Source organism: Haemaphysalis longicornis, unplaced genomic scaffold (assembly GCF_048455015.1).
Source record: "Haemaphysalis longicornis isolate Haplotype H1 unplaced genomic scaffold, Haemaphysalis longicornis Haplotype H1 scaffold_7, whole genome shotgun sequence".
NCBI classification, from domain to species: domain Eukaryota; kingdom Metazoa; phylum Arthropoda; class Arachnida; order Ixodida; family Ixodidae; genus Haemaphysalis; species Haemaphysalis longicornis.
The window spans coordinates 130,200,395-130,226,558 of NW_027526422.1; the positions used below are offsets into that span (position 1 = coordinate 130,200,395).

The 26,164-nt window shown below is 45.0% G+C and overlaps 2 protein-coding genes across 5 annotated transcripts in view; both read right to left on the reverse strand.

The window, feature by feature from the left end:
- Nucleotides 1–3,585: 3,585 nt before the first annotated feature.
- LOC144146981 (monocarboxylate transporter 5-like) lies at nt 3,586–15,017 on the reverse strand. 4 transcript variants are annotated; one of them, XM_077678968.1, is made up of 6 exons: nt 14,669–15,017; nt 14,072–14,306; nt 12,467–12,610; nt 8,136–9,251; nt 4,851–4,914; nt 3,592–4,502 (listed from the first exon to the last, which is right to left on the reverse strand). In XM_077678968.1, the coding sequence occupies exons 2-6, from the start codon at nt 14,289–14,291 to the stop codon at nt 4,436–4,438; spliced, it is 1,611 nt and encodes a 536-aa protein (XP_077535094.1). In that variant the 5' UTR covers nt 14,292–14,306; nt 14,669–15,017; the 3' UTR covers nt 3,592–4,435. The 4 variants fall into 4 exon arrangements, with proteins under 4 accessions (XP_077535096.1, XP_077535094.1, XP_077535095.1 ...); XM_077678969.1 differs by having other exon boundaries at nt 3,593–4,914; nt 12,467–12,582; XM_077678967.1 differs by having other exon boundaries at nt 3,594–4,914.
- Nucleotides 15,018–22,779: 7,762 nt separating this feature from the next.
- LOC144146982 (uncharacterized) overlaps nt 22,780–26,164 on the reverse strand; it is a 28,794-nt gene continuing 25,409 nt past the window's right edge. The window contains exon 4 of the mRNA XM_077678971.1: nt 22,780–26,011. Within this exon, the coding sequence (XP_077535097.1) occupies nt 25,788–26,011 (224 nt within the window). The 3' untranslated portion in view covers nt 22,780–25,787. The remainder of the gene's footprint in view (nt 26,012–26,164) is intronic.

The following is a 26,164-nucleotide window of genomic DNA, read 5'->3' on the forward strand; positions in this document are numbered from 1 at the left end:
GGTCCTTTTCTGTTGCTATTAGAAAATTATTTGCATGGCAGGCGGCAGTGCGTTAAGATAGGTCGAACCTATAGTGATTTCACCACGATCACAGCGGGTGTTCCACAAGGCTCTATTTTAAGTCCATTATTATTTAATATCTATGTCAATGATCTTAGCTCGCATATAGCCCTTTCCTTGTTCCAATATGCAGACGACACAGTAATTTTATCAGTTGCTTCAAATTATTCTGATGCGATGTCGCCTTTACAAGCAACTGCCACAAAAGCCATGGATTGGTTTGCGGCTAATGTTATCACGGTTAATACTTCGAAAACTCGCCTTATTTGTTTTCACAATCCATTGAAGAAAATCAATCTTGCTTACTCTTTCTTTCTACACACATCTGATTGTTTTCCTTGCAATTGCACTTCAATAAATTGTACAAATACCGTAAAATATCTTGGCGTACATTTTGATAGTGATTTATCATGGAATACGCACCTCGCCTATGTTTGCCGGAAGCTTCGAGCTGTGTCATGCCTGCTGTATAATATCAGATATTTGATGCCGATGTCAGTACAAAAAACTGTTGTTCATGCTTTGGCCTATAGTGTGCTGCGATATGGTGTCACGGTTTGTGGGTTTTGTGCCTCACGATGGAAAAATAGGATTGATTCTATTTTGCGTTCACTACTGCGTAATGTGGCGTACGACCTGGACCTTGCCAGGGATGTTAACATATTTGCCATGTTATCTATGCCAAATTTCGACTCTCTGTTGCTACAAACCATTGTATTAAAGCATTACTGGAGTAGTAGTTTTAAGACTGTACATTCCGACGCGCTGCCTCCGCCCTAAAGAACCGTATCTGATACCTAGATGCGCCACGAGATACGGGAAAAGAAGTCGAATATATTATGTGCCCCATGCCTTCAATCAACTTCCTCCAATCTACCTCTCTTTTCAAACTAAGTATAAACTAAGGATAGCATTAGGACATTATATTGTATAAGTCCTTTCAGTATTCTGGTGATGTTTACCTCATTGACTGCCCAGTACACAGTGTTATGTTTGTTTGCTAGTTAGCTACAAATTTCTGTTATATTAGTTCTCTTTATGTAGCATGTTTGTCCGCTCTGCCAGGCACTGCCGTTCAAGCCCTATGAGGCTTTGGTAGGCCTGACTTCTGTACAGTTTCTCTTTTTGCTGAAAATAAAGTATTATTATTATTATTATTATTAAACACGCAAGTATTCAGGCAAAGTTGCTTGCCTCCGTACCACTCTACTAAACTGTTTAGGCCGGGTGAAGCTGTCGCTCAACACAGCTAGGCCGCTGGCACGATTTGTCCGCGGTTGTTGGACGTAACGCCTACATGGACTAATGCCTAGTCGTATCGTGGGAATTTTTGTGCGTTGTTTTGCCGAGTGCACAGAAGCGGGGGTGGGAGTGGGATCGAAGATTGTGAGCGTATCGTGTGTAACCTCAGTGGTGCTATTTACTTCATTTTTAAGCGCAATCTTTTAAAATGGGAAAATATTTTTCAGAAACTGCCGTCCCCACGTTCCTGGGCTCACGTTTAAACCTGGAACCATTTTTTCCACTGTACCGCGATACGCGAAGAGAGTCCAATATAAATACACCGTTTTCACGTTCGTTTTTTTTAAATATTCAAAGCACAGGACTTTCATTTGAAAGAGCTGCAAACATTTCGAGCAGAGCAGCTGGTTTTCAAGGCTGCTTTAAGGGGATATGAAGTATCCAACGTGTACGACATGCCCTACAAGCATAACACACGCATCTTTCTAGCAGCTGCTGGCAATACCTTCGGCACTCTCTCTCTCTTCTTCTAGCATGTCAGCTTTTGCGTAGTCGCATAGATTCTGCACATTTGACGCCATTCACATTCCCTGATATTGTGTCATCAAAAATGCAAAGTGCGGATACTTCCTATCATTTAGCAGAAAACAAAAACAAATGTCATAACGGGCGTTTGACCGAAAAGTAGCGACTGCTCTTGACGCAGGCGATTGAGGCAGATGCGACGACGTCCGCACACTTGCGACGGGCACGCGCCTGCCGTTGTTGCATAGCGGCACGCCTGTCGGCCAACCTGTCGGGAACTGATTCTTTATGCTCAGATTGAAGTTCCGCAGGGTGTAACGGGTGCTCCTGAAGAAGCGTTGCTAATTTCGCCAGTTGTCTTGGGACGGCTGAGAAATTAATGGCCACGCCTAGCCCTTGCCCAGGACAATGCGTGACACGGCGCGTGAAGTGTATCACGATGCAAGACGCAAAGTCCAGCGAGATGCTTTTCTGTGGTAGCTTACTTCATCACCAATCACAGATATTAAACTCATCGTTAGGGGAATGTATTTAGCCATATTTTGATATTACGAACACGAAATGAAACGTAAAACTGGAATAAGTGTCTTTGTACGTTTCTTTGGTAATAATTGCATATTGTGATCTTTACTGACGATAATTAGAGACAGAAAGTCTCAGGTGCAGACATTTGCGTCGATTTTACTATTTACTATTACTAGTTATTAACTAAAGAATGACAATGCTATGCAGAGGTTTATTTGCAAACTGTCCCTACACTAATAAGGAGAAGCTTAGGAACCCCAGCACGGCTACTTTAGCCAGTTTCTCCCTGAAGTAACAACAAGGATTATGATTTTTTTAGATGCGACGCATCTCATGCTCGGGGCTGTGTCCCTCCCTCTTTTGTTGTCGTTGTTGTCCGCCGTCCGCACTCTACTGCGCATGCGCGTCTCTTCATCCCCGTCAGTGCTTGGCCTGACGTGAGCGCAGTCAACTATAAAAAGAAATAGTTAGGTGGCGCCCGTTTCGATCCCACGACTCTCTGGCCGCAACGGGAGGTACGTACGCTACAAACCGGGAAGGGAGCATGTGCTACGAACGCTCCTTATTTCCTTCACTCATTCAAACTACGTCAAGAAGATACTGCTACAACGAAGGCACGTGAAGCAGAACGTCAACGGAAACGACGCACTGAAAACTTTAGAGGAGGATGTTGAATTTCTCGTAGGAAAGTTGTGGCGGGAAGCGCCACGCGCCTTGCAGCTCAACCAAAGAAGAGTACGAAGAGGGCGGGCAGCGGGGTAGGAGCGTGAGCACGCAATAAAGAAAGACGAGAACCAGGAGGTGTTCGACCAGGTAACGCTGGTGTCGGTCTCTTCGCTGTCTCTACATTTCTCTGTCTCTACATGGGGATTCACACCACGTTCCCATTCGTGCTCCGATAAATGAAACGACATAACGGCAACACAATGGAACCTAGACGGAACCGCCATGGTGTTTCGCATCCTCCTCATGTTTCCCCTCGGGAAGATGGTGTAATTTTTTATATTGCATAGATAAATAACCCTCCTACCCATACAATAGTACCTTCGCTGCGAAAGGGAAGTGCAGCTTAGAAAAAAATAGTAATGTCTTGTTCCATGAACTTCTGCTCTGGCTGTGGTTTGATGAGTGTAAATGCATAACTCGCAGCCTCGTAGAAAACAAAGTAAACAGAAGGAAAAGAGACCTGACCAAGCAGGGGATCTATTTGAATTTTTTAAATTTTGTTTCTTGCTGATAGCTCGTCGCATTCAGCGCTCGTTCCCCGTTTTTGTTTGTCGTATACTGAGAAAAAACATTTGCAGCATCGAACTGCACATACAGCTGAATATCTGGAAGGCTATCAGTAACTTGATATTGTTATGTGACGGAATAACGATAAGGCGAACCATGATTCATGAAGCGATGATTTAATGGGCGTCAGCCATCTTGGTGCGGGCACAGCTATATCGCACGATGTGCTTCAGCTTCTTTGAAGGTGGGCAAACATGGCGCATGTATAATTGTCCACTTCGTCTCTTCCTCGTGACATTTCCCCCGTTCAAGGTTGACCGTCCCGGTCGAGGCCGTGGGGACGTGAAGAATGCGATGAAAGTAAGCGATGCGATTCAGTGAACAGTGAAGCACTTGCCGCCACGCTGGGCAACGATTTGATAGATGATGCCTGGCCCAGCTATAGCGATGTCCTGAAGGCAGCGACGACGCGTCATGTGTACTCGGAACCACATCGGAGGAGAGTACTGGGGTCACAGCGTCATCGGCTCGTCTCGTCTGGTCTCAACTCGTCGCGGCTGGTCTTCATGGGCGGGTCACGAGCTGGGGACACGGGGCGGGGGACGTGGTCATTCGGTGCTGGTCGCGCCGGGGCTGGGGCTGTCCGACCTGGCCCGCGTACCGTTGACGATCGTGGTCAGTCCGAGAAGGTGGGAAGCTGGAGTCAGGATGGGGTACCCCACACACTCCACCAAAATATTACGTGCGGAATAATAATGAGGCGAACCATTATTCATGAAGCGATGGTTTAATAGGCACCAGCCATCCTGGCGCGGGCACGGCTATGTCGCACGATGTGCTTCCGCTTCTTCTAAGGTGGGCAACATGGCGGCATGTGCAATCGTCTACTTCGTCTCTTCCCCGTGACAATATTTTCCCTGCAGTGATCGCACGGTGACAGTGACTATGAAATCCCGTTAAAGGCACACTAGTTAGCACCCTCAGCGTAAACTGAATGAAACCCTTCGAATGCGAAACATTAAAAGTTGAACATACGAAAACTACGAATAAAGCGACGCTGTTAATCTGCACGTAAAAGCTCTGAGCAATTTCTATTCCCACAAAACTCGGGAAGCTTGGGCGTTCCAGGCACCCCCATTATCATTGATAGCTTCTACGCAACCCCCGGCTATCTTGTAGACAGCGTTCTTATACTTGGCACTTTAAATTTCTTGAGCTTCATCCTGCCTCCCCACAAAATATAGAGGAAGAGAGCCGCCACGCACAGGTTCACAGCAGCTAGCAACCTGTAGAAGTTGTCGTAAGATCCCAGACTGTCCCTGAAGTACCCTGTAAGAAAATGTACAAGGAATGTGTCACGAAGAATCGCAAAAAATTGTGGACTTTTTCCTAGATTAGCGCATGTATCTTCGTTACAGTTTTTTATAGCGGATAATTGAGAGTCTTTAGGATCCCTTTTTATCATACTTGGGGTTATTGGTTGATATGGTCACTTCTGGCTTTTGCAGTAGGGCACACTACTTGTACTTGTATTTCATTTGTTTCAGATATCCGTTCAAGTTTTTAAACCCGGAGGTTGCTGCAACAGACTGTTAAAAAAATGGGTAAACCAGTACTGGGAAATAGATTATACTCAGTATAATGGACAACCACAATACCAACAACGTCTTAACAAATAAATTACGGCACAAACACACACGTTGAAGCCGGTGCACAAAGTTCCACAATTTGTATGCAATGTAAATGGCTGAACTTGAAAGGTGAACCATCTCACCGTATTCCATAACCGAACCGCAAAGACGGTGCGGGTTAAATAAGCAAATTCAATTTTCTTTATATAACCAAAGAGCATTTGGAGTCAGAATCGAACAATGAGTGGAGGTTTGTAAAATTAGGGGGGGGGGTGTGGACCCCCCTTTGGAAGCCGCGGCGACAGTTGTAAACAAACAACCAAACAATAAATCAGTTATGCCTATTTAACTAAAACCTAGTTCTGTGTAGCATGAAGAAGCGAAGAAAAATATTTCTATCAATATGTAAATAAAGTTCCAAATTATATTTAAATTTTACTCGGCATGCACAAACCATTGCATAGTTTGGTGTGCAAGGTAAGTAAAAATATTCTTATTGTGTGGGTGCTGGCATGCACAGCCCTCTACCATTGTATATACAGTCTGGAACAAGTTAGGTGTTAAAATCGCACTAATTTCTAGTCAGTTTGTAATACGACACAACTTGAAATTAGTGTCTTCACAACAAGACTCATACCTGTTAAGCGGTAGTGTCTTTATTGCTTATGAGCATGCTTTGACCTTACGACGCATTTGTTGCTACACTTACCCGCATTTACCCGCATTTGTAACTGCTATTTGCAATGGAATACAATAGACCACTGTCTGAAAACACGGACCAGGTGCAAACTGAAATAATTATTATTGAATAAAGCCTTCAATTTTAGGAGGGCATTTGTAGGAACCATTTCTAAGAGGCATACAATAAAGTAACCCCCAGGGCTGATCTTTCCAGATTTTGTTAGGCCAAGCAAGGGAAGTTGGGTAGGATCTGCCCAAAACTTCTGTATTTCCGAAGCAGAGGCTTACCTAGTTTATTGGAAGCAGCAAATCAGGGAAAGGATAGGATTAAATAGGCTCATCTCACAGCTCCAAGTGTTCGATTACGTAGGAAAACCATCGTAGGAAAAATATCTCAATTATATGAAAATTTTATTCGGCATACGCAGAAAACGCCGGTCTTGTATGCGAGACAAGTAAAGCCACTCAGATTACGTGGGCGTTCCTAATTACAATCCCCTACCGATATCTATACTGTGCATAGCCAGCTAGGTAATTTACTAGACGCAGCAAACGAGGAAAATGGCAGGCCTAAAAGGCTCAACCTAAAGCTCCAGGTGTTGCACCATATGAGAAAATCTTCGTCGTTAGCGAAAGTAAATCCTGATTCTGGAACGTTCATTATTGTCCTACGTATACAATAGACAGACTGCTCATTGTGATCATCTTTCTAAAAGCCGGAAGTTCCGAGTGTGTGATCCCCGCAATTCTAAGCCGATATCAGCAAGCAGCTTTCTTGCTATGCCGCAATCCTGGCGAGCATACAGCCGTATTTAAAGGTACTGGGTGCCAGTTGGGACAGTCACAGCGGCTTCATCGCAACTCGTCCGGTTGACAAGAATGCGACTCGCTCTAGCAGAATCCAGACGTCCTAACCCAATATCGGCGACGAGGCCTAGATCAGTGGAGTAGTTTTGGTTGTCTTCAGTTCGAATGAACTTCTTTTTCTTGGGTTTGCGAGCCACTGCAGAAGTTCTTAAAAACTTTGACATGCTGCATTGTATCCTGCAGCCTGTACTGCACGGAGCTGCAGTATAGGTGGATACAATCAGGAATAGTCAGTATAGTATTTTGCTACTGAACATAATTGGCATGGTGTATTTGAGTCTTGAGAGCTCTAGGCAACAGAAAGAATAGTTCATGGAATTAACGCCGCAATGCAGCCTCACTACAATCCACTATAATGACATCATGCTATGGACGTTTATCTGCGTATACTGCAGCTTTAACTCACAAATCACAAACAACTCGTCCTATTTGAAATATAGAAATTCGAGGGTCCTCAACCGCTTATGAGTAGTTTTGAACGCGAAGCAATCACTGGCCGGCTAGCGAACCAATACCCCGATAATGTGGCCGGTGCTCTGTGCCACGCAAAGCGCTTTTGCTCGCTAGTAACTGCTGAGCCGTTTCAGAGGCAGGGACAGTATAAAAAAAGCCCAACTAAAATAATACCTTGGGTTTTGAAAACGTTTTGTTTAGCTCAGTCCCACGCAAGTTGTTTGCAATAGATCATCTAGTCAGGAAGCCTAAAAGAAATGCACAATGCTTTTCTCTGTTGTGTCTTAGGATAAAAGATTTAATAAATAATCGGTTCCTGGGTGCTCTAAGGCTCCCAAACCAGTAGATTACCGGCTATTCTTACGAAGGATCATTAAGCCTGAAAAAGAATCCTGCAGTGGTGCTCCGGTCATTTCCTATAAACTTTTTGAAGAATAACATACTTTCTCCTGTTCGATTGGTAGGTTTCAGCCTGCATTGCAAACGGAATAGGGGTCTATTTTTTGTTCCTGTCGAATGTGGTACTGCCTATGATGTTTAAAAAGGTGCTTACATATTCCCTCAACACGTGCCCTACGAGTATATGCTTGTGTATTTCCAAGGAACATTTTATATGCAAAGAAGTACAGCTCTAAATTTTTTTTGTTGAAATTAGGATTTAAGATGCCGGGGTAACACTTGCGCTGTGAGAGGGGACATAATAAAGGGATAGGAAGTTATGTTGACAGCTTGTGCGCGGAGAAAGTGCGCATAATAAGGTTCTTTCGAATTTTTTTGTGCGTTTCAATCCGATTCGAGCGAACATGTGAGAAAAACACTGGCGTAATTTTAGATGATATCAGACGTGACTTCTGCCACCTTTCATGCTAGATCAGGTGCTCCAAAAGAAAGCCTAACAACATGGGTACACTTTCTTACCTATGATTGTAGGTCCACTGAGGGAAAGTGGTATAAGCGTTATACTCTGGAAACCGAAGAACACCGGCAGCCGGTCGACTCCCAAGAAATCGTTGACAAGCACGCTGCGGATGCATGTGACAAATCCCTCCGACAGGCCCAGAGCAACGTTTAGGGCTACAAACGCCGGATAAGACTTCACCACTGATAGTACTGCGCAGAACACGGCGGCAGCAGCAAAACAGGCAACGGCAAATTTGCACCGGCCATTGTGCACGTGGTCGCACGCAAACGGCAGCAAGGTCCTTCCCAAGAACTGTCCCAGTGCACTGTAGGTTATCACCAGTGTGGCGTCTTCCAACGTGGCACCTTTATCTCGACCGTAGTCCACGGTGGTGGTGGTGTGCATAGAGACGGCATAGTCGCATAAGGCGTATCCTACGAGCAGGATGTAAAACGCAGGGTCTCGAAACAGTCTGAGCTGTCTAGAAAGGATTGCTTTCAATGTCGGCTTACCGGTGAACACGTCTTGCCCGCACTGACCATGCATTGTGAGAAATCTGTTGTTCCGGCTAAATTCTTTGTCACATCTGGCAGTACCCGCCGCTGTTAAGCAGTCAGTGCAGCTTCCATTTATACACAGGTAACATGGCTTTGACGCCGATACTACTCTTGCATCGTATTCAGCGCTTATAGCATTCACCACTGTTAACGAACCTCTAAATACTGACTGCTGCTCCCTTGGAAATTCGCATGCGCGTGAAGACGGAAGACTTTTTTTGGGACTCGATGATGGCGTCTCAGGGATCCGTCCTTGTCCGTCACTCTTCTGAGGCCCTTCTTCGTAGCGCCTAGTTTTAGTTTTTCTTTGCTTCCATTGGCTGCACTTGCACCTGATTGGTCGAGGGGATCTAATGAGCATCAAAAGCGGCATGGCGTTCAACGCTATGCTGGAACTCAATAACAGCGCTCCTCCGAGTCCATAGTTTGTGTCTAACGCGGATAGAATCACTGGGCCCGCTACTCCCGATGCGGCCCAGCCGACGTACTTGAAAGCGGTGGCTGTAGCCCTGTACTTGTCAAAGTACAGCATGGTGAGTACACTAAAAGAAACGATAGACCCTCCTGTTCCCATACCTGGAAAGAGAAAGAGTAAGGTTCACACAACCTGAAAAGTGCTCGCAGATAAGTTACAAAGCTATCGTGATTTCGAAATGCATCCGAAGTTCAAAATACATACGTAGTGCCTTCGAACCGGTCATATTCTAGTTTCAAACCGTGTAGGTGCGAAAAACGACCAAAATAAGGAGAAGGAACAAACAAACACACTGTCGGCGGAATTTTCTTGTTAGGTCACATGTTACAAAATGAACACCTCCCCACTATGAAGGCTGTACGTAAAAAATCAGGTCTGGTGTATGGTTTATGTAAAACCAATATTCAAGACACCGAAAAAATCGTTAGCAGGAATCGGTGCAACATCCACAGTATTATAGCAAAAGCACGCAAGCACGCACGCACGCACGCACGCACACACACACGCACGTACGCACACGCACACACGCACACACACACGCACACGCGCGCACATACACACACACACACACACACACACACACACACACACATACACACACACACACACATACACACACATGTTAGGCCTGCTTTGCACACTGCACGCATAGTGACAGCGCGGTCATTCTATTTCGCGTGTATATCAGCCTCAGCAATATATATTTAAATTTCCGCTTTATTTGGACAGATGTCCTAACCGCTCCATTCTTTTTCGTCCTAATCTCAATTACAGCTTTAAAACTTCACAGGTCATTAGCATATTTCCTTCACGTGCCTTTCATGTGCGAGAACTGCCAATCACATTCCAAATCTTCGAGAACTGCAAATCTCCAGGGCCATAGTCCGGCGGGTTTGTCCAGTGCAGGATGCCGTAGACAGAGTACTTAAATGAGCGAGTTGTGGCAGCACAAAAAGTATTTTTGTTTCCTGTAAAGTGCTCCTTTTGAGCACTGTTTCAGCAATTCCAAAGGTATTATATCCTTTTGGGATGGTATAAACGGAACTGTTAAGACGGACTACACCATGGTACACGTATTATTAGGTAACGTACTATGTGCATAAAAGTGCATTCTTTTAATCTACTTCCATTTCTTATGGAAAACGCCTATGCTCGCTAAGCATGCCAAGCTGATAATTTATTCTTGGCGACACTTGTACCATCAGTTCCCAATAATTATCCGAGAAAATGACACTAGCCAGACTGGTTGATATCCCCTACTTGTAAGACATCCATCGTCGCTCCCGTTTGAAATACTCTGTGTAGAAAGGTTCATTATATGTCTAAGTTGTAGTTTCTAATAAGCCGAATTCATGTTCTTATACCCCGAATAGTAAGCTTAGTGAAATTCCTCAAAAAGTTTGTATATAACCAATGCGTTTTCCAGTAATGACGTAGGGGACAGAAACATGGAGTTTCACTAAGCGGCTCGAAAGGAAACTAAGATGGGCGCAAAGGGATAAGGAAAGAAGACTGGTAGGGGCCACGCTTAGGGATAAGAAAACAGCTGCGTGGATCAGAAAAGAGACCCGTGTGGAAGACATTCTAGCTCAAATTAAGCGACGAAAACGGGCGTGGGCGTATCACGTCATGCTTATGAGGGACAACAGTAAGGCTAACCGTTTAACGGAGTGGCAGCCAATAGACCGTAAACGCAACATGGGTCGACCACGGACTCTAGGAAGAGATGTACTACGAAAATTTGGACGAAAATGGTTGTCTCACCTAGCACTCGATAGCTGTTGCTGGAAATCTTTGGGATATGCATTCGCCCTAGTGTGGATACAACCACGCTGATGAGGATAAGGATGAAATATTATTACCCATTTGGTTGCATTAATGTAAATAAACGCCACGTAAAAGGATGGTGAGGCGTCTTGGAGGCTTGCTGGACCTGTAATCGCCTTCATTCCAACATTCCAATTTTCGTTTCAACTCTGTTACCTTGCGTTATTTTTTGCCACATATCTCATTTTATGAGACATTTTGTCGCGCCGACGCCACCGCCGTGCGGTGGGAGTTTTTGTTTCTTGAGTAAATGAATCCCTTCCCATTAATTCCCCCTTTTTCCGCGCGGCTTCCGCACACTACATCGGCTAATTTACTAATCACGCATAGAATACAAAACAGCGGTCGCTAGAATCGTGGGGAAACGCTAGCTTTTCTTGCATTTTAAAATGGCTGGGGAACGACTGTAACTGGACTTGACAATGTACCAGGCGGCCATAAAGTGTATTTTCAGTTGAGTAAAACAGCGAACTTGCATTCGTTTTTGATAACCTTCTAAAGCGCAGTGCATACGTATAAAGGGATTCTTCTCCTCGGAACTTCTGAAAAACTGCTTTAAATCGTGTTTTTTGCTACAGCGTAAGTGCCCTTCCATGGTTTAAATAAGCGCTGTCATCAGTAAATAAGGCCACAAACTGCACGATCGCGCATTCCAGCTATGTGATCATCATCCTTGCCAACCAGAACCGGTAGCTGTTAATTTAGCTAACATACGTAGCCCGCGCTCTGTTCTTTCCCTGCAATGCACGTTACGCAATAGGTTTATGGAGATGGTTGCATGCAACGTGTTTCAAAGTAAGGGAGCCCAGCACTTTATTTTTTAAAGCGCTTACCACCGGAACACACCAGCGCACAAGGCGTTCACTGGAACGGAAGAAAACTGTTCCTAATACCCCATTCAATGTCTCTATTCACGATTGATGTGCCTCACTTTCGAAATAAAACTTACGGAGGATCAACACAAGTTAATACGACATACAGATACAAATGTAACATGAAGAGTGCTAAATATCATCTTTAAAAAATCTTGAAAGACTATTTAGATGGTTGTACACCACAATTCCTTCCTTGCATTGGCACCAGGTATGGTCGTGTCTGAATAAGAAGGTGATGTTCGTCACACCAACACAGAACGCTTGTGAGTATTTTGAAAGTTTTCTGGCAACAATAAATGCAACTGATTGCAAATGTTTAGTGTATGCGGTACAGGGTGTCATAAAAATGGCATTTCAAACGTCTCAAAATAGGAACCTTCTGAAAGCATTATCTTGTGAAAACAGAAATCGATTCTTCCCACGTGACTTTGAAAACAAATTTAAAACCTCGCAGCAAAAGCAAGAACACTTGCAGTCCATCTCTACAATTAGTGACACGAAAAATTTGTTAAGCACAAATTTTACATTAGAACTACATGATATTGTGTTGGTTTCACGTGCTGAGACTTTTCGAACCTAACCTAATTCACCAGTGGAAAAAAAACGAAGCTTACCGTAAACAGCACCAAGTGTAGCACTCATCCATGCTATGTTTGGGGCAAAAGCAGCGCACACCAGTCCCACGCAGCTGACGCTTGCTGAGACGACCACCACAGAGCAGATTGAAATCCTGGTCATGAGCAACGAAACCATAAAACCTGAAATTGAGGCACGCCTTGAGTTGTATAAAAGTTACCATGATGCTTAAGAATTGTCGACATAGTCATATGAAAGAGTCATGATAACAGTGTAGTTCTCCTTTGATACCTCTATTTTGTTTACTACTGAGTTGCGGCACCTCTGGATCATTTTAGGCGTTCTCGAAACAGGTCACTTTAGCAACGCTGCTGCAGTGACGAATTGCAGAAGAAACGCCCATAAGGTGAATGTGGCGCTCCCGCCTAGAAAAAAGCCATTTTGCGTATTTAGATGTGAACTAGTTTCCAGCATATATGTGGCTAATCTGTGGCCACTGCAATTTTACCACAGCAAATACGTCAATGAATACCACGAAAAAGTTGCGTTAACTGCGGCCAATAAAAGTTTCTCTTTTGGTTGCCGGTGAAATGGAGGTTTGGCTCGATTCAAACACATTGCTGCATAAAACAGCAAAAGTAATCATCTCATTAAGTGCTCTTGTATTATCTGCAATAGTAGAAGTTTCACTGTTATACATCTCACAGGCAGCCAACTACCGAAGCTGAAGAAAAAAAGCTAATGAAAGTACACTTATCTGGCGTTTCAGCATTTTTAAACTTAGATGAATTACTTCCAAGAACGTAGGCTCATTTTTGCTACTTAATGGAAATAAATTGCCACATGTACGTACAGTGCGAATGTTGATTCACAGGAGAGAGTTTGTGATATGTCGCTATGCATGCTACAGAAACCACAAGTTCTAACCGGGCAATTGTTCAGTCATTGTCAAGTGCTGCACTCGTCCAGTATCGGCACTGATGTTTATCAACGAAAAATGTGCGAACGTCTGTTACCGCACCATCGATTTGTCGCCTCTATTTTGCTTACGGCATGCTGACGTGTACTCGTAAAAACGAAAGCACAACAGACAACTGGAATGTAGCTGGATAAGCGGCGCTGTGATGATGTATTAACTTCACGTGATTGTAACGCCACGTGCGGATAACAAGCCTACACCATCAGAATGCCATCCTGGCTAATGTCAAACCACGTATCGCCACGAAGACTTTACCAGAACTAAAATTATAAACGAAAGACCATGCTCAGATGTCTCAAACATGCAGCACTGTTTCGAGGAGTGTTATCTCATATCCTCTTATTGTTGCTCAAGCTACCATAACCCAACGAGTCCCAGCCGTTGATCTGACATTATGAAAAGGTCATGAAAATGTCATGAAAATGCCAACAAAACGTTATGAAAATGTCTTGTTGGGTACCTTATTCTCCGTTATTTTCAAATCTTTTGATGCCTCCCACAATTTCCTTTGAAAACCCCCGCCTTCAGCCACACCTATTTACTCGCATTTACATACCTGATTATCAGAGCATGTGCCGTTTCTCTGCTGCTTGCCGACTCCACGTGTTCAGTGCTACCAGTGACTGGAATAAATTCCAAGCAACAGTGGCAAGTTTGAACTCACCTCCAAAGTTTTGGCTGAAAGTAATGATGCTCTCGGGCCATGAAGCAGTCTCGCGATTGATCTCGTACTTTTGCATGAAGAGCACGTACAAATATCCAGTGCTGGACATCGGCATACACAGCAAAAAACAGGCGCACATCGCTACAAAAGGAATACCCCAGCAGCGGTCCTGGGGTCGAGACATTGTCCTCTTTGAACACTGTGGACTGGTGGTTTTCATTTTTTACACGTCAACCTGCAACGAGAAGGCAAAGAGATAAACTGATATTATTCTTTCCTTTTCTATTCAAGGAACAACGATGTGTGAATTCGTGCACCACAATGCGGTTGTTTAGGACTTCGATGCCGTAGCCATAATATTACAAAAGCTGGCATAGCCACGCTGCTGCAGACATGTGTAGGCACGCGGAATTGTAGAAGCAAGTGTGCTATAGTACGGGTGGTGTTCTACTACACAATCAAAAAATCACGAATAACTTTTTTCTCTAGTTGTACAGCAAGACATCTTATAAAACGCCTGTTGCTTTGTGGCTGGTAACGTTTCGGTCGGCGTGACATGCTGGAAAAAGACGAAATAATGAGTTCCCCATCACTAACCAGTTTTGCAGGAAAGTGCCACTCCTTCGGCCAGAAAAATTAGCATAGATTTGATGACGGCGGCAACTGTTGCTGAATGACGATGGGACTACATCTTCTTAACTATTTCAACGCAATACGTTATTAGGGATGCCGTGTCTCCTCTCTGTCTTTCTGCTAAGGTTTACTACCCGACGTCTACACGTGCTAGAGTACTTCCAGCCTCCTGTACGCGTGAACTCAAATGCAGCTGTATCCGGTAATCCCTGTTTTCATTCGTGTCACCGACTCAAATGTTACGGTGGGATGAAGTTGCCACGAAGCAAAGCTGCGCTTGGTGCGCCCTTCCAGCGTTACTGCCGTATGTGACTCCGACTACACAAGTAGGAGTAAACGCTTGAGGTAGCTTTTTTATCTTTTGTTGGGGTGAGAAAATAAATGGAGACGGGCTGTTTTGCTGCATTTTCAGGGATAATATTTTATCCCATTTATTATTTCTCGCAGGATTGTATGCGCAGCGGCTGCAAGGTTGTCATTTAACCTCGGAGTTGTTTTTGTGCCGAACCGGTAGTCCCTGGGCTACGTAGTCCCTAGAAACAACGCACGGTTTCACCTTTCTTTTCTTTCGTAGTTTTTATGATTCTTAAAAAATTGTAGCTTCCTGCTACGAACGCGGCGAAAGTGTCGACCGGAGTAGCAGCTTCTCACATGGGCCCCGAGAGGATGTCAACCGTGTAAGTTGAACGGCAACATGATATACAAAACTTAACACTGTTTCCACCATTTGTCAAATTTGCTCGCTCCACTCACTCGTGCGTTCCACGTTCTGTGTAGTCATGCAGATGCTGTGCCTTTTCTATTCTCCAAATTCGTTGGTATTGTGCCCGAAAAAGTGTATTGGCCGTTGATTTTCGCTCACCTCGAAAGATAAAAAATGAGAAGTGTTTCGCCTGTGCTCTACAAGCAATATCGTGTGTTCGCAGCACACATTTAAGCTGATAAATCGCTTTGTGGCACTGCACTGGGGTGTGTTCACTGTGTTGGTTTGCAACACTTTGGTAGGCTTTGTGGTCCAAACACAAAATTGCAAGTATTTGACACGAACTTTCCTATCGTGGGTAATGCGATGAAGAGGCGAAGAAGGGCAAAGTGCTACTAGCAACTGAAACATTTATTCGCAAAAAAAAACGCGCATATGTACACATACTACGCACCACCATCATCACAACGGAGATAGTAACAATCTAACAGGCTGCGAGATCGGGCGTTTCAGCAACAAAACCACTCCGTGCAATTAGACCCTTGAGATACCCTCGAAACACTCTGGAATGCCCTCAATCAACCTTTATCTACAAAAGCGGCCACGCATTTCTCTATTGCGGGTAATGTGCTCGGGAGACAAAGACAATCAGGCGCACAGAAAAAGTACTTCGAGAAACAAAATATTTATTCAGAAAAACACAAAGATTTATTAATGAAGTAACCGCCACTCTCATAACAACCTAAATAGTTACAATCATACACAGTCCAAGCCTGCGGTGCATCAGCAAGAAAACAATGCGAGCAATTGCATCGAAAATGTAACTCCCTTGAAACTTAAATACCGTGCAGAACACTGTCAACTTTTATCGTACAAAAGTGAACTCAAAATGTGAGAGCAGAAGGACAATTGGCTAACCCCTCTTTTCTTATACACAAAAGCATCAATTTGATTTTGTTGACTAAATTTTGTGTTTGTCAGCAATGAGTATGTACGCAGATCTGGACATAACTTGAAATTCTTGCATTTCACGGGTGGTGGATGAATATGGTGGCCTCTTCAGCGTTTTCTGATGTTCACGAAGGCTAACGTTTTGACAACGGCGTCTGAGCAATGTTTATCTTCTCGGTCGTAAAATGGATAGCGTCATCGGCGTCTTTTTTTGTGGTGTATCGGCAATGTTGAATTGTATTGGCTCTGTGATGAAATGGGGCTTATTTTATGAGTTTTCGTAGGAAGTTCGTTGACTAATGATTTTTTCTTGTGAGTTTTGAGCCAATCTCCCGTTCAATTTAAACAAGCGTGTTAATAAGTACACTATTCGCTATGTAGTGATGACACCAAATAGCATAAACACGTATTCCCGCCTATTTTGTAAGGAAGCATTTAATATAAGTTGGTATAACTACGATGGAACGTAAGTTATCTGGCTCGGCATATTATTGAGATGCATAGCCTTCTAAAAACGCAGGCATTCAAGCACAGGTGGGCAAAGCTTCGTAAAAACAGCAGCAGCTATGGTCCTTCTATCGTTTGAGAAAACGTGTCATTTCCGGCGCTCCTCAGCATTATGTAGTAGTAACTGCCTTATCAAGCACGTAATGAAGACAATATTGATTGGCTGTACTGCGCATTACGCGCCGAGAGAACTAAATTTTTCGTAATCAATACTTGAAAGCACTGGAAGCCTGGCGACAAATGGTGAAATGTCCGCCCGTAGGGGTAGAAACTTGCGCACGAGCACCTGGCAATGTCTCGCCCGTTAAGAAAAGTGAACGTAGACAGAGAGAGAATGAACATCCCTTGGATGACCAGTCCGCTTGGCTTGAATCTTCTGGGAGGCGTCAAAGTGCACGATGCTTTTAGCGCAGGTGGCATCGACAGTCCTTCGCCCTCGCAGAAGCTCCTCGCCGCAGCTCTCTTCCAAAGCTCGATTACGCAAATGTGAAGGTCAGGTAAGCTAGTTGGGATTAGATGCACCCGGGTGCGGTATGACTCAGCGTTCCCGTTTGGGCACAAGTCAGGAAAGTTGCGGCTGCAGATTAGAAGAAAATTTTAAGGGGGTTATATATGGAATGCAGTGGTATGGAGTGCGGGCAAATTTTCTTCGTGCTCCACAGATAGGCATTTGTTCATTGAATTAGTGCTTGAAAACAGTCTAAAGTGTTGCCTCATGGCAGTATGAGATATCAAGGGCTGCATGACTTTGGGTTTGGCAATGCAGGTAAGGGCACCCACTCCTTCGGTAAATCCTGTGCCACCAAGATTGGTTTTTTCAAGAGTTGCAGTTTTATGCGCGGTGTCCTGGTGCGCAAGGGCGTTCTAGTAGAATTCCGGCGGGACTGTTGCGAAACAAGGACGATGACCGATGCGTTAGGGCGAGAGCGGTGGCCGCTTATCTCGTATGTATAGAATTGTTGCCGGAAAAATAAGGGCTACAGTGGTGCCCGTTTTTGACGACTATTGTGGATACCATTGCGGACCTACCTGGATAAGACGCTGCATCCACCCGAGTTGTATGGTTTGCATACTTACTTAGTGGGTACGGCTTTTGCTCTGGTGCTCTTCGGTCGACGTGATGCACGGAGGGTATATTGAGTGGAAGCGGAGGACTGTGATGTTCTTACGCGCTCAGAGGAGAAATGTAAAAATGGAAAGATCCCTTCGATAGGTCTAATAAAAGGCAACTGAGCCGACAGTTTTTTCCTCACCAAATAGCTTATTTTTGCGCTGTCTGGAAGAAATATCAGCAATGACTGAAATGGACAATGCCTGAACTATGCACCACTGAGCCGCAAATGACCGGCCAAAATAGGCTATTTAGAACTTAAATAGAGAAGAGGACGTCCATTGCTACCAGGACGAAGTGTCGTCACAGCTTGGAGAGCAAAAGCTGCAAGCGATCTCATCCTCCAGCTATTCTAGCGGCTGTGTGTGGGCGGCTCCACTGCGAAAAGTGCAGGCAGCGGTCCGTGCTCGGCTGATTTTCTGGTCACCCGTCCTCCGTACGAAATGGCCCGGTTTGTATGTGAGACCTGCTACGTATAAAATTGCTGATTACAGCGCTAGACGTTCCACAATCTGTCGTGGAGCGATTTTAGGCTGTTGCAATCAATTGGATAGGCATACCCGATAACTACGAGTTGTGCCCAGTAGTGTCTACTGCACTTTCGGAACGACTGTGCACAAATAAAATTCCGCTGTCATTGACCTTCGCTTATTTTACGCCAAGCTCTCTTTCTCAAGGGAATCGGTGTGTGTTTTGTTGTTTTTATACCCTGCCGCATTGTCAGACGACCAACTGAACTCAGGGTCAAAATGATGTAGGCGCCACTTTGGAGTATATACATAAAAAAATACAACCCGATCGTCGAGAGAATAGGCTGGCAGTGCGTGTGGCTGCGGCAGAATACACGTGTACGGCGTACACCGTTCCGTTCTTCCGTTTACGCGCACGTGTATGTTTCCAGCGGCAGCAGCTGCGCTCCATGGCGGGTACATTATCTACGTCTGCTTGTTCTAGAGACCTAGGTATCACAGCATACAGCTCTGGGCGAAAGCCAGCAATGTTCGGAGTAGAAAACATTTTTTGCCATCGTACGCATGAGCGCCCCACAGTAGTTTTGAAAACACTGCAGCGATGTTCCCAATGTTCAAAATTTTAACCTGTTTTTTCTAAACCCTCACCACGTTAAATAGAAAACGTAAAACGTTACTGGGAAGGAGCTTGCACAAAGACCTAGAAGGCCATGACGCAGAACAGAGGACTTTGGTACATTGGAGCGGTACACATAGGAGGTCAAATGTCGTGCGTTTTAGATCTCCATTTCCTGAAACTAGTGTCTTCGCACAACAGTATTTTTCGTAACTATGAGCCGATTTACGGTTTTGGGACCAATCCTAACAACATGCGCAAGCCAAAAAGTCAGAATTCGAGACCCAGATACAACGTTCTTTCACGAACGTTCCCTCAAAACGTTTCCTCGCTGTTTACCTTGCCTATAAAACAACTTACGTAGGGACATGTTGTTAATCGCCTCAATTGATCAATATGATGGAGTCGAAAAGCAAAAACACCCGTGTGTACGAAATTTGGCCGCACGTTAAAGATCTCGAGGTGGTCAAAATTATTCTGAAGCCCTCCACTACGGCACGCCTCATCGCTTGCGTTGCGTCGGCGCGTCAAACCTCACAATCAATCAATCATTTGATCAAATTGTGTCGCGTTGGTTCTCTATAACTTACAAGTCTGCATCGCTTCGCTCATCAGTTGGACAGACTGAACCACGATTGGCAAAACTGAGCCCTTCCGAAATTTTCCGGTTCTAAACAGACGCATTAGTATTCCCGAGGGTTCACCTGATTTGCAATAATAGCGTGTCACCATGTGGCTTTAGGAAATTTCCTCTCCGCGGAACGCGGTGAAATGGAATAGACAACAAACCCCCCTTTCGGGAAGGTGGCGTATAAGACGAAAGTTTTACATTGTGGAAAGCCCTGACGGTGATATCCTCCGGAATTTGAAGGGGCCATGGAGACAAAATAAAGATTTTTCATTAGAATGACTGCTTTGCCAGAATTAAACTGACGCCAATTTCATCGCAAACTCAGAAAAATAGTGGAGATATTAAAGAAAATATGTGAAGCAGTCGCGCCTCCCTAGACAATTTCTGGCAACTATTCTGTGACGTTACAGTTCAATATTGTTTTTGCGATTGGCGGCTGCCAAACTTACCCTTCTCTACGACAAGGGACTGCACGATTGTAGTTTGGCCTCTAGCTACGATTCAGCACACACCTTCAACTCTAATGTGCAGTTAACTCGCTAAAAATTGTGCTTTTAATGCCGGGACATATGACGTTACTCTTTCCCGTAACACGTCGCTACAGCCTAAAACTGGAACGTTTGTTTTAAATCTACGTGAGTATTTTCTGTCAAAGAAGGTCTTTCGTGGCTGCAATAAAGCTGAATTAATTGCGGAATCCTATTTGTTTCGAGTAAACAAAGTTGTATTTTGTCTTCATGGCCATTTTAAGATTGTCCCTGCGGTAGAGAGTAAGAAAACGGCTTCCTGTCAGCTCAGCTAACCTGGGTATGAAAAGCGGAAGCTTCTTTTAACGTGGTCAGGACACGGTTTCACGTGATTAAACTCTGGTTTAGCTGTAGGTATTTCTAAGATTTGGGTCCCACTTCCTGCGTTTCGCGAGGCGAATGGCTAACCCTTCTTCTCTCTCCGACGCTATTTTCGCGCGCTTGGCATGGCTAACCCTCTCTAACATGGAGGAAAGAAAAGGTTAGGAGAGGCCCTGACGTCACATTTGTGAAGCCGAGTCCCGCCATGACTTGAGCCCACTGAGCCCAGCACTCTTTCCCATCATCCTTTGCTGTTTCCGGTTTGATAACAGCTTCGCGGTACAGGCGGCTCGCAAAACCCAAGGTATTATTATAGCAGTGTTTGGGTCCGTACAGCACGGCCGTGTGCGCTACGTCTCATCTGCGAAGAATTTCGCTTCGCTTCACAAAAAAGAAACGCACAGCAAGCAAAGCACCGACTGTGGCTCTCGCCAAAGCTCAGCGAGCGAGAAGGCTTTTGCCTGCAGCAGCTGGTGGCAGCGGCGGCTGCTCGCTCCGCCGATCTCGAGGTGACGCCAGCACCGCTGCGGCCGTGATACGAGTTGGGGCTGCGTTCAACGGCGAAGTTTTCAAACAGACCTAATCTAAAAACGTTTGCCGTAGCGACTGCGCTGTGTTGCAAGCGTGGCGAGACAGCTAGAGTCGAAGCGCCGTAAAAAATTGTCCGTGGCATTTGGCCAAATTTAGCAGCCGAAGCAGTAAAAAACTCAGCAACGCTGTCTGTGGGCTGAAGAAAAACGACGTCACTTCCTCCACACTTTTCGCAATGCATTGGGATGCTAGGGGCCTCTCCTGAGTATTCTTTCCTCCATGCTCCCTAGTGAAGCAGTTCGCGGTGCTATATGCGCGGTGTGGCCAGACGCCGCTTGCCGACGATGGCTTATAGTCTCCGCTCACGCGCAACGCTTAGAGTAAATGGGCCGGTTTGCTCTCATCCATGGCCAAGCTCGCACTGAGTAGGCGAACGCGGTGCTCCTCTTAGCCAGGCGCCCGGCGAGCAACGTAGTCAGGCGGAGACGAGAGCGCATGCGTCATGCTGGCGAGGGGGACGGCGGGGCACGGTGCGGCGAGTCACGTGATGGGTTGCCATGGCTACGGCACAGCTTGGGTCTTATGAAGGTCATATTACCGGCGATGGTGAAACACAGCTCGACTGCGTTAGTAACGCTTTGCTTTAAAACACATGTGAGTTCATATGGCAACGAACCTCTGTCTCCCAAGTAAGAACCGCGTGCGTTACACCACGATACGTCCGCACTCTGCCAGAGGCTTGGGAAGACTAAGCCTACTGCGTGCGGGGCTTGACGCCGTATCGCGTGAAGGGTAAATGTAGCGGCCCGTAAGGCAATAAAGGAGCACCGCAGCCAGGGAAAACTCTCACTATGGAGGAGCTGTGGCGCTAAGTGTTGCCTTTCTTCGCGACGGGACAATTCGCGCTAAGAGACAAAGAAACGAAGTCGAAGAAACAGATTCAAACGAAACGTTGAAGGAAAACAAGTCTTTGTTAAGTGCAGCAGAGAACGCATTATGCGTTTGCCTTCAAATTAATTAAGCAGATCTAATGACACTGAGGAACTTTTAATTTGTATTCCCAAAATACAAGAATGCTTACAGACTTCAAACTTTTCAACACACAGGAAGCTTCAAAGAGACTTCTGGGATTTTTTGGTGGAATTTCTTTCCTACATGTTTAAGCAGTAACGGCAATATGTAGCCACTGCTTCAAACAACCCAACGATTTATAGTGTAACATGACTGACCTGTAAAGCTAAGCACAGGGAGCTGTAAACTTTAAATGGATGCGTATATTAGTAAGCCGTGAAGAATAGAACTATTTGGCTCGATTAAAAATCAAATTTTTACAGTAATTTTTGACAGTCGTCTAAGAGCAGCTGGCCGCGTGCTCATTATTTACCTCCATGCCTATGCAACTGCGTATACAACATAGGGAACATAACTCTGCCAAGTTAAAAAAAAAAAACGCGGATTTACCATGCACCTTATTCCTTCGCACTGGTGAGTTTCCGTCGGGTTTCAATAACACCAGAGTTCGTACGTTTGTGACAAGCATTCGCAACAAACCTATTTATCGACTTGCAGTTAATTATATGTTTCTAGGTAACACAATCCTACTTTCTCTACACTGTGATGAACACAAAAATGTACACGATTCTTAAACGCTCTCAGAACACTCATAATGTTTTTTTTTTCCAAGTTTCCAGGCGACCTACTCCCGTCATGCGTACTTGGTGGCAGCCATGCATGCAGCCAAACTGTGCTGCTAAGACGGATTGGTGCGTGTCGCGCAAGTACATTTTGACATACTGACGGTCAAAACGACCAAACATCAACGTGCGCCTAGATGGCGGCAGTTAGTGGCTCGAGACATCTAAACTAGCAATAGACATTTGACGTAAAGCATACTGTTTAGGTGTTCAAGCGTAGTTCACGTTACTGCGGTCAAGAGCCCACGTAAAGAAATGGCGGCCAACAGTTCACATCCTGGTTGAAAGTGAGCGCGGTTTACTTTAAATCAATCTAGGGTGTTCGGTGGGAAATTATGTCGAATCGTAGTGGTCATTTCTGGCGCATACTAAATATAACTCACTCCCACTGGCGTCTTACATGGAGCAGTATTTAGCGTGGCTTTCCAAAAACAATTTTACTGGCGCTTTGGTTTTCCTGAGTCAAGCGTGATTTGTGCATCACTAAGTCCGAAGTTCAATAAAGTGCTGTAGATGCGAGGTATTGAAAAATAGCGCCGAGCGCAATATAGTCATTCTTATGGACGCAAGAATATTACTGAATCTCAACCAACTCTTGGGAATCCATCAACATTTGTCAGCTTAAATGCGGCAGATAAGAATTTCATGAAAGGAACCTTAGCTGTCGGTGTAAATTTATTGCGTGGAGTAGGTAAGTTAAGAACATCACTGTACTCTTGCCACTATTCACACTTATTTACATGCCTGTAAGGAAACACTTCGGCGTCTTGCATGCCAAAATTCCGCGTGTAAAACAAAACACTGACTGAGAAAATTACCAAGCAACAATGTTCGGTTCTACCTCACCACTCAGGTTCTGGAGGCGCAACATTATGGCGTGAGGCGATGAAGCCGTGTTTCGGTTAGTTTGGTGCGATTGCATGTGCAGAAAAATGAACTCTGCTGGAACTGCACCATACAAACTATAAAATATGCGCATATCGACGAAAGCCGGGCGCTCTCCGAAGCATTTCTGTATAGGAAGAAGTGCTTGAAGGCAGCGTTCTTTGAGCACTTGAGGTTCGCGGTTGTTGTCATTGCTTCAACGCCATTAGGCAGAGACAGTGACTGGAAAAGCGCTCGTTTTGTGTCTTTCTCTTTCGGGTAAGTTGCGCTGTTCTATCATAATGGATTTATACCGACTAGACCTATTCTCGACCCCGTTGTCTGCTAAACATTTGGTTTACATGGTGCGGGAAGTGTCTGCGTTTTTCACTGTTTTTCGTGACTGCTTCGATTCAAGAGTCATCATGTTCGTTGATAAAGTCTGAGTTGCAATGAAATGAGGAGGCGAGCGCGGAATGGTAATTGTGAGTTTCGTATGCCCATCCAAGCATTACAATTTCCTGTTTCCTACAGCGACAGTTTCTAGAAAATGTGGCGCGACTGAAAAGGAGACTGCCTTGCAGCGAAAATATGAGCCAATGTTCTCTAAATCACTCACCAATGTTTCAATGCAGCTCAGCTCTTCCACTCACAATGTATGAGCATACTCTCCATGTGACCGAACACTTGGCTGTTGATTTCAACTTTTGCCATCGCGATTCTATGTGAAGCGGTTGGTTTCTTGAGGAAGACGTCTCGCCTCTGGGCATCTGAGTTGGCCAGCGAAAAACTTCCGAATGGCTGAATACAGCAGAACTGAAGTGCTTGCGAGTCTGTCCCAGGCTTTCACACAAACGAAATGGTATCCGGTAATTGCTGCTTTCATCTATATTGCTCGACGATGGATAAGAGTTGGGGTCGGATGAGACGGCGGCGGATATGAGCTAGGCCAGTGACTGCAAACGCCACCTACTGTTTGTGAACCCGGACAGCTAGGTGACTGATGATCAATCGAGGCCGATGTTTTGTATGTCGTTGTGCTGTTGGAAAAGCGGGGAGTATGGCAGACTGGTGAGCATATCGCTCAGCACCTTCATGCAGCTTGCAGTGTGCTTCAGACCAAAAATAGTTTTATTACCACAAAATACGTTTTGAAAGAGGGCCTTCGCTCGTATGTTGGTTATTATTTCTATACCAATGGAATTGTTTTCGCCCTTACATTATTCGCGACCCGAGGTCTCTTGTGCTGTTATTTTGCTCTGTTTTGCTGTTTTTCATCTGAGATGAAATAAGAGCATAGTAGAATTTCCGTTCGCAAGCGCGATGAAAAAGCGAGCGGAGCAGCTGCATGCAATTTGTGGCGCTCGGAGGATGAGAATGGCCGACGTCATGGAATGCTCGAAGCACCGAACACAACACTGTTCTTACCGTTCTTTGTCAAAGCACTCGCCTAACAGACTCCTGCTCACATTTCACTCCGTAAATATTTTTTACTCCTGTGCGACTATTCGGTTGCTTCTTGCAGAAAAAACGCAAGACGGTACGTACCGCATCGCCATCCATGCTCTTGGCAGGTTTGGGTGGCTGAGATTGCATTTTTATTGCCTTTTCCGAGCCTATGCATGCTCAAACCCTTGATACGAGGGTGCTTCGAAGGGATTCGAAGCTCGTGAAGGTAAAATACTACAAGTGATATTAGATATAATTGATAAAATGATAATAACGATTCTTCAGGTAAAGCGATTTTGCGCAACAAATAAACAACACCCTTCGCATCGAATGGGACACTTTCAGGAAGTATTCTTGCAATTTTCTTGACGTATTGTTTGTGGTATGCGTTTGGTTGTTCGGCGTGCGTGCTTCCTTTATGATGTTAATACCCTAAGGCAATTACCGACACCTGTGAGCTCACAATACACTTGTACGCGCAAGAGACTTCGGGTGATGCAATGTGTTCATTTCGGCGGTCGCATGGGGACAGAAACTATAAAATAGCTCAAAATATACACTAACAAATAAAATTAAGGAAAGATTAGAACAGCCGGGATATATTATTGTCATATAGTACGCATGAATTTCGCGAAATGTTGTGTCACATGGGTTATTCTCACTTGTAGCGCTGTTCACACTATTCGAGTGAGTTTTCAGCAACTCCAACTAGTTACATTCCAGTTTTCGTTCGACTTGATACGCGGGGAGCGCATCCGAAACACACGCCGGTGCCCCTGTAGACAGAGGCTCCATTCTTGACAGTTTGTATGCTCTCTGCCTGTTGGTATCCTGCCACAAAAGAATGAACAGAAGCGCCGCCACACACAGGTTGACCGCCCCAAGCATCCGGTAAAAGTTGTCGTAGGAGCCCAGACTGTCTCTGAAAAATCCTGCGGAAAATAAACAAAGGTTGTGTCACCAGCTGATTGCCACACAAAAGTCGGTAAATTTTTCCTAGCGTAGTATAGCGGGATCTAGGCTTGCGGTTGCTTGGTGGTTAGGAACGTTGAGAATAAAATCAGCGCCACATGCCAGACTACTGT

Bases quoted from the DNA above. Each gene is read 5' to 3' on its own strand.
- LOC144146981 (XM_077678967.1), bottom strand. From the start codon at position 14,291: ATGAAAACCACCAGTCCACAGTGTTCAAAGAGGACAATGTCTCGACCC. The intron at 12,611-14,071 runs GTGAGTTCAAAC...CCTCAATTTCAG, and splicing joins TTTCAGCCAAAACTTTGGAG to GTTTTATGGTTTCGTTGCTC. The intron at 4,915-8,135 runs GTAAGAAAGTGT...ATTTTCTTACAG, and splicing joins CAGTGGACCTACAATCATAG to GGTACTTCAGGGACAGTCTG.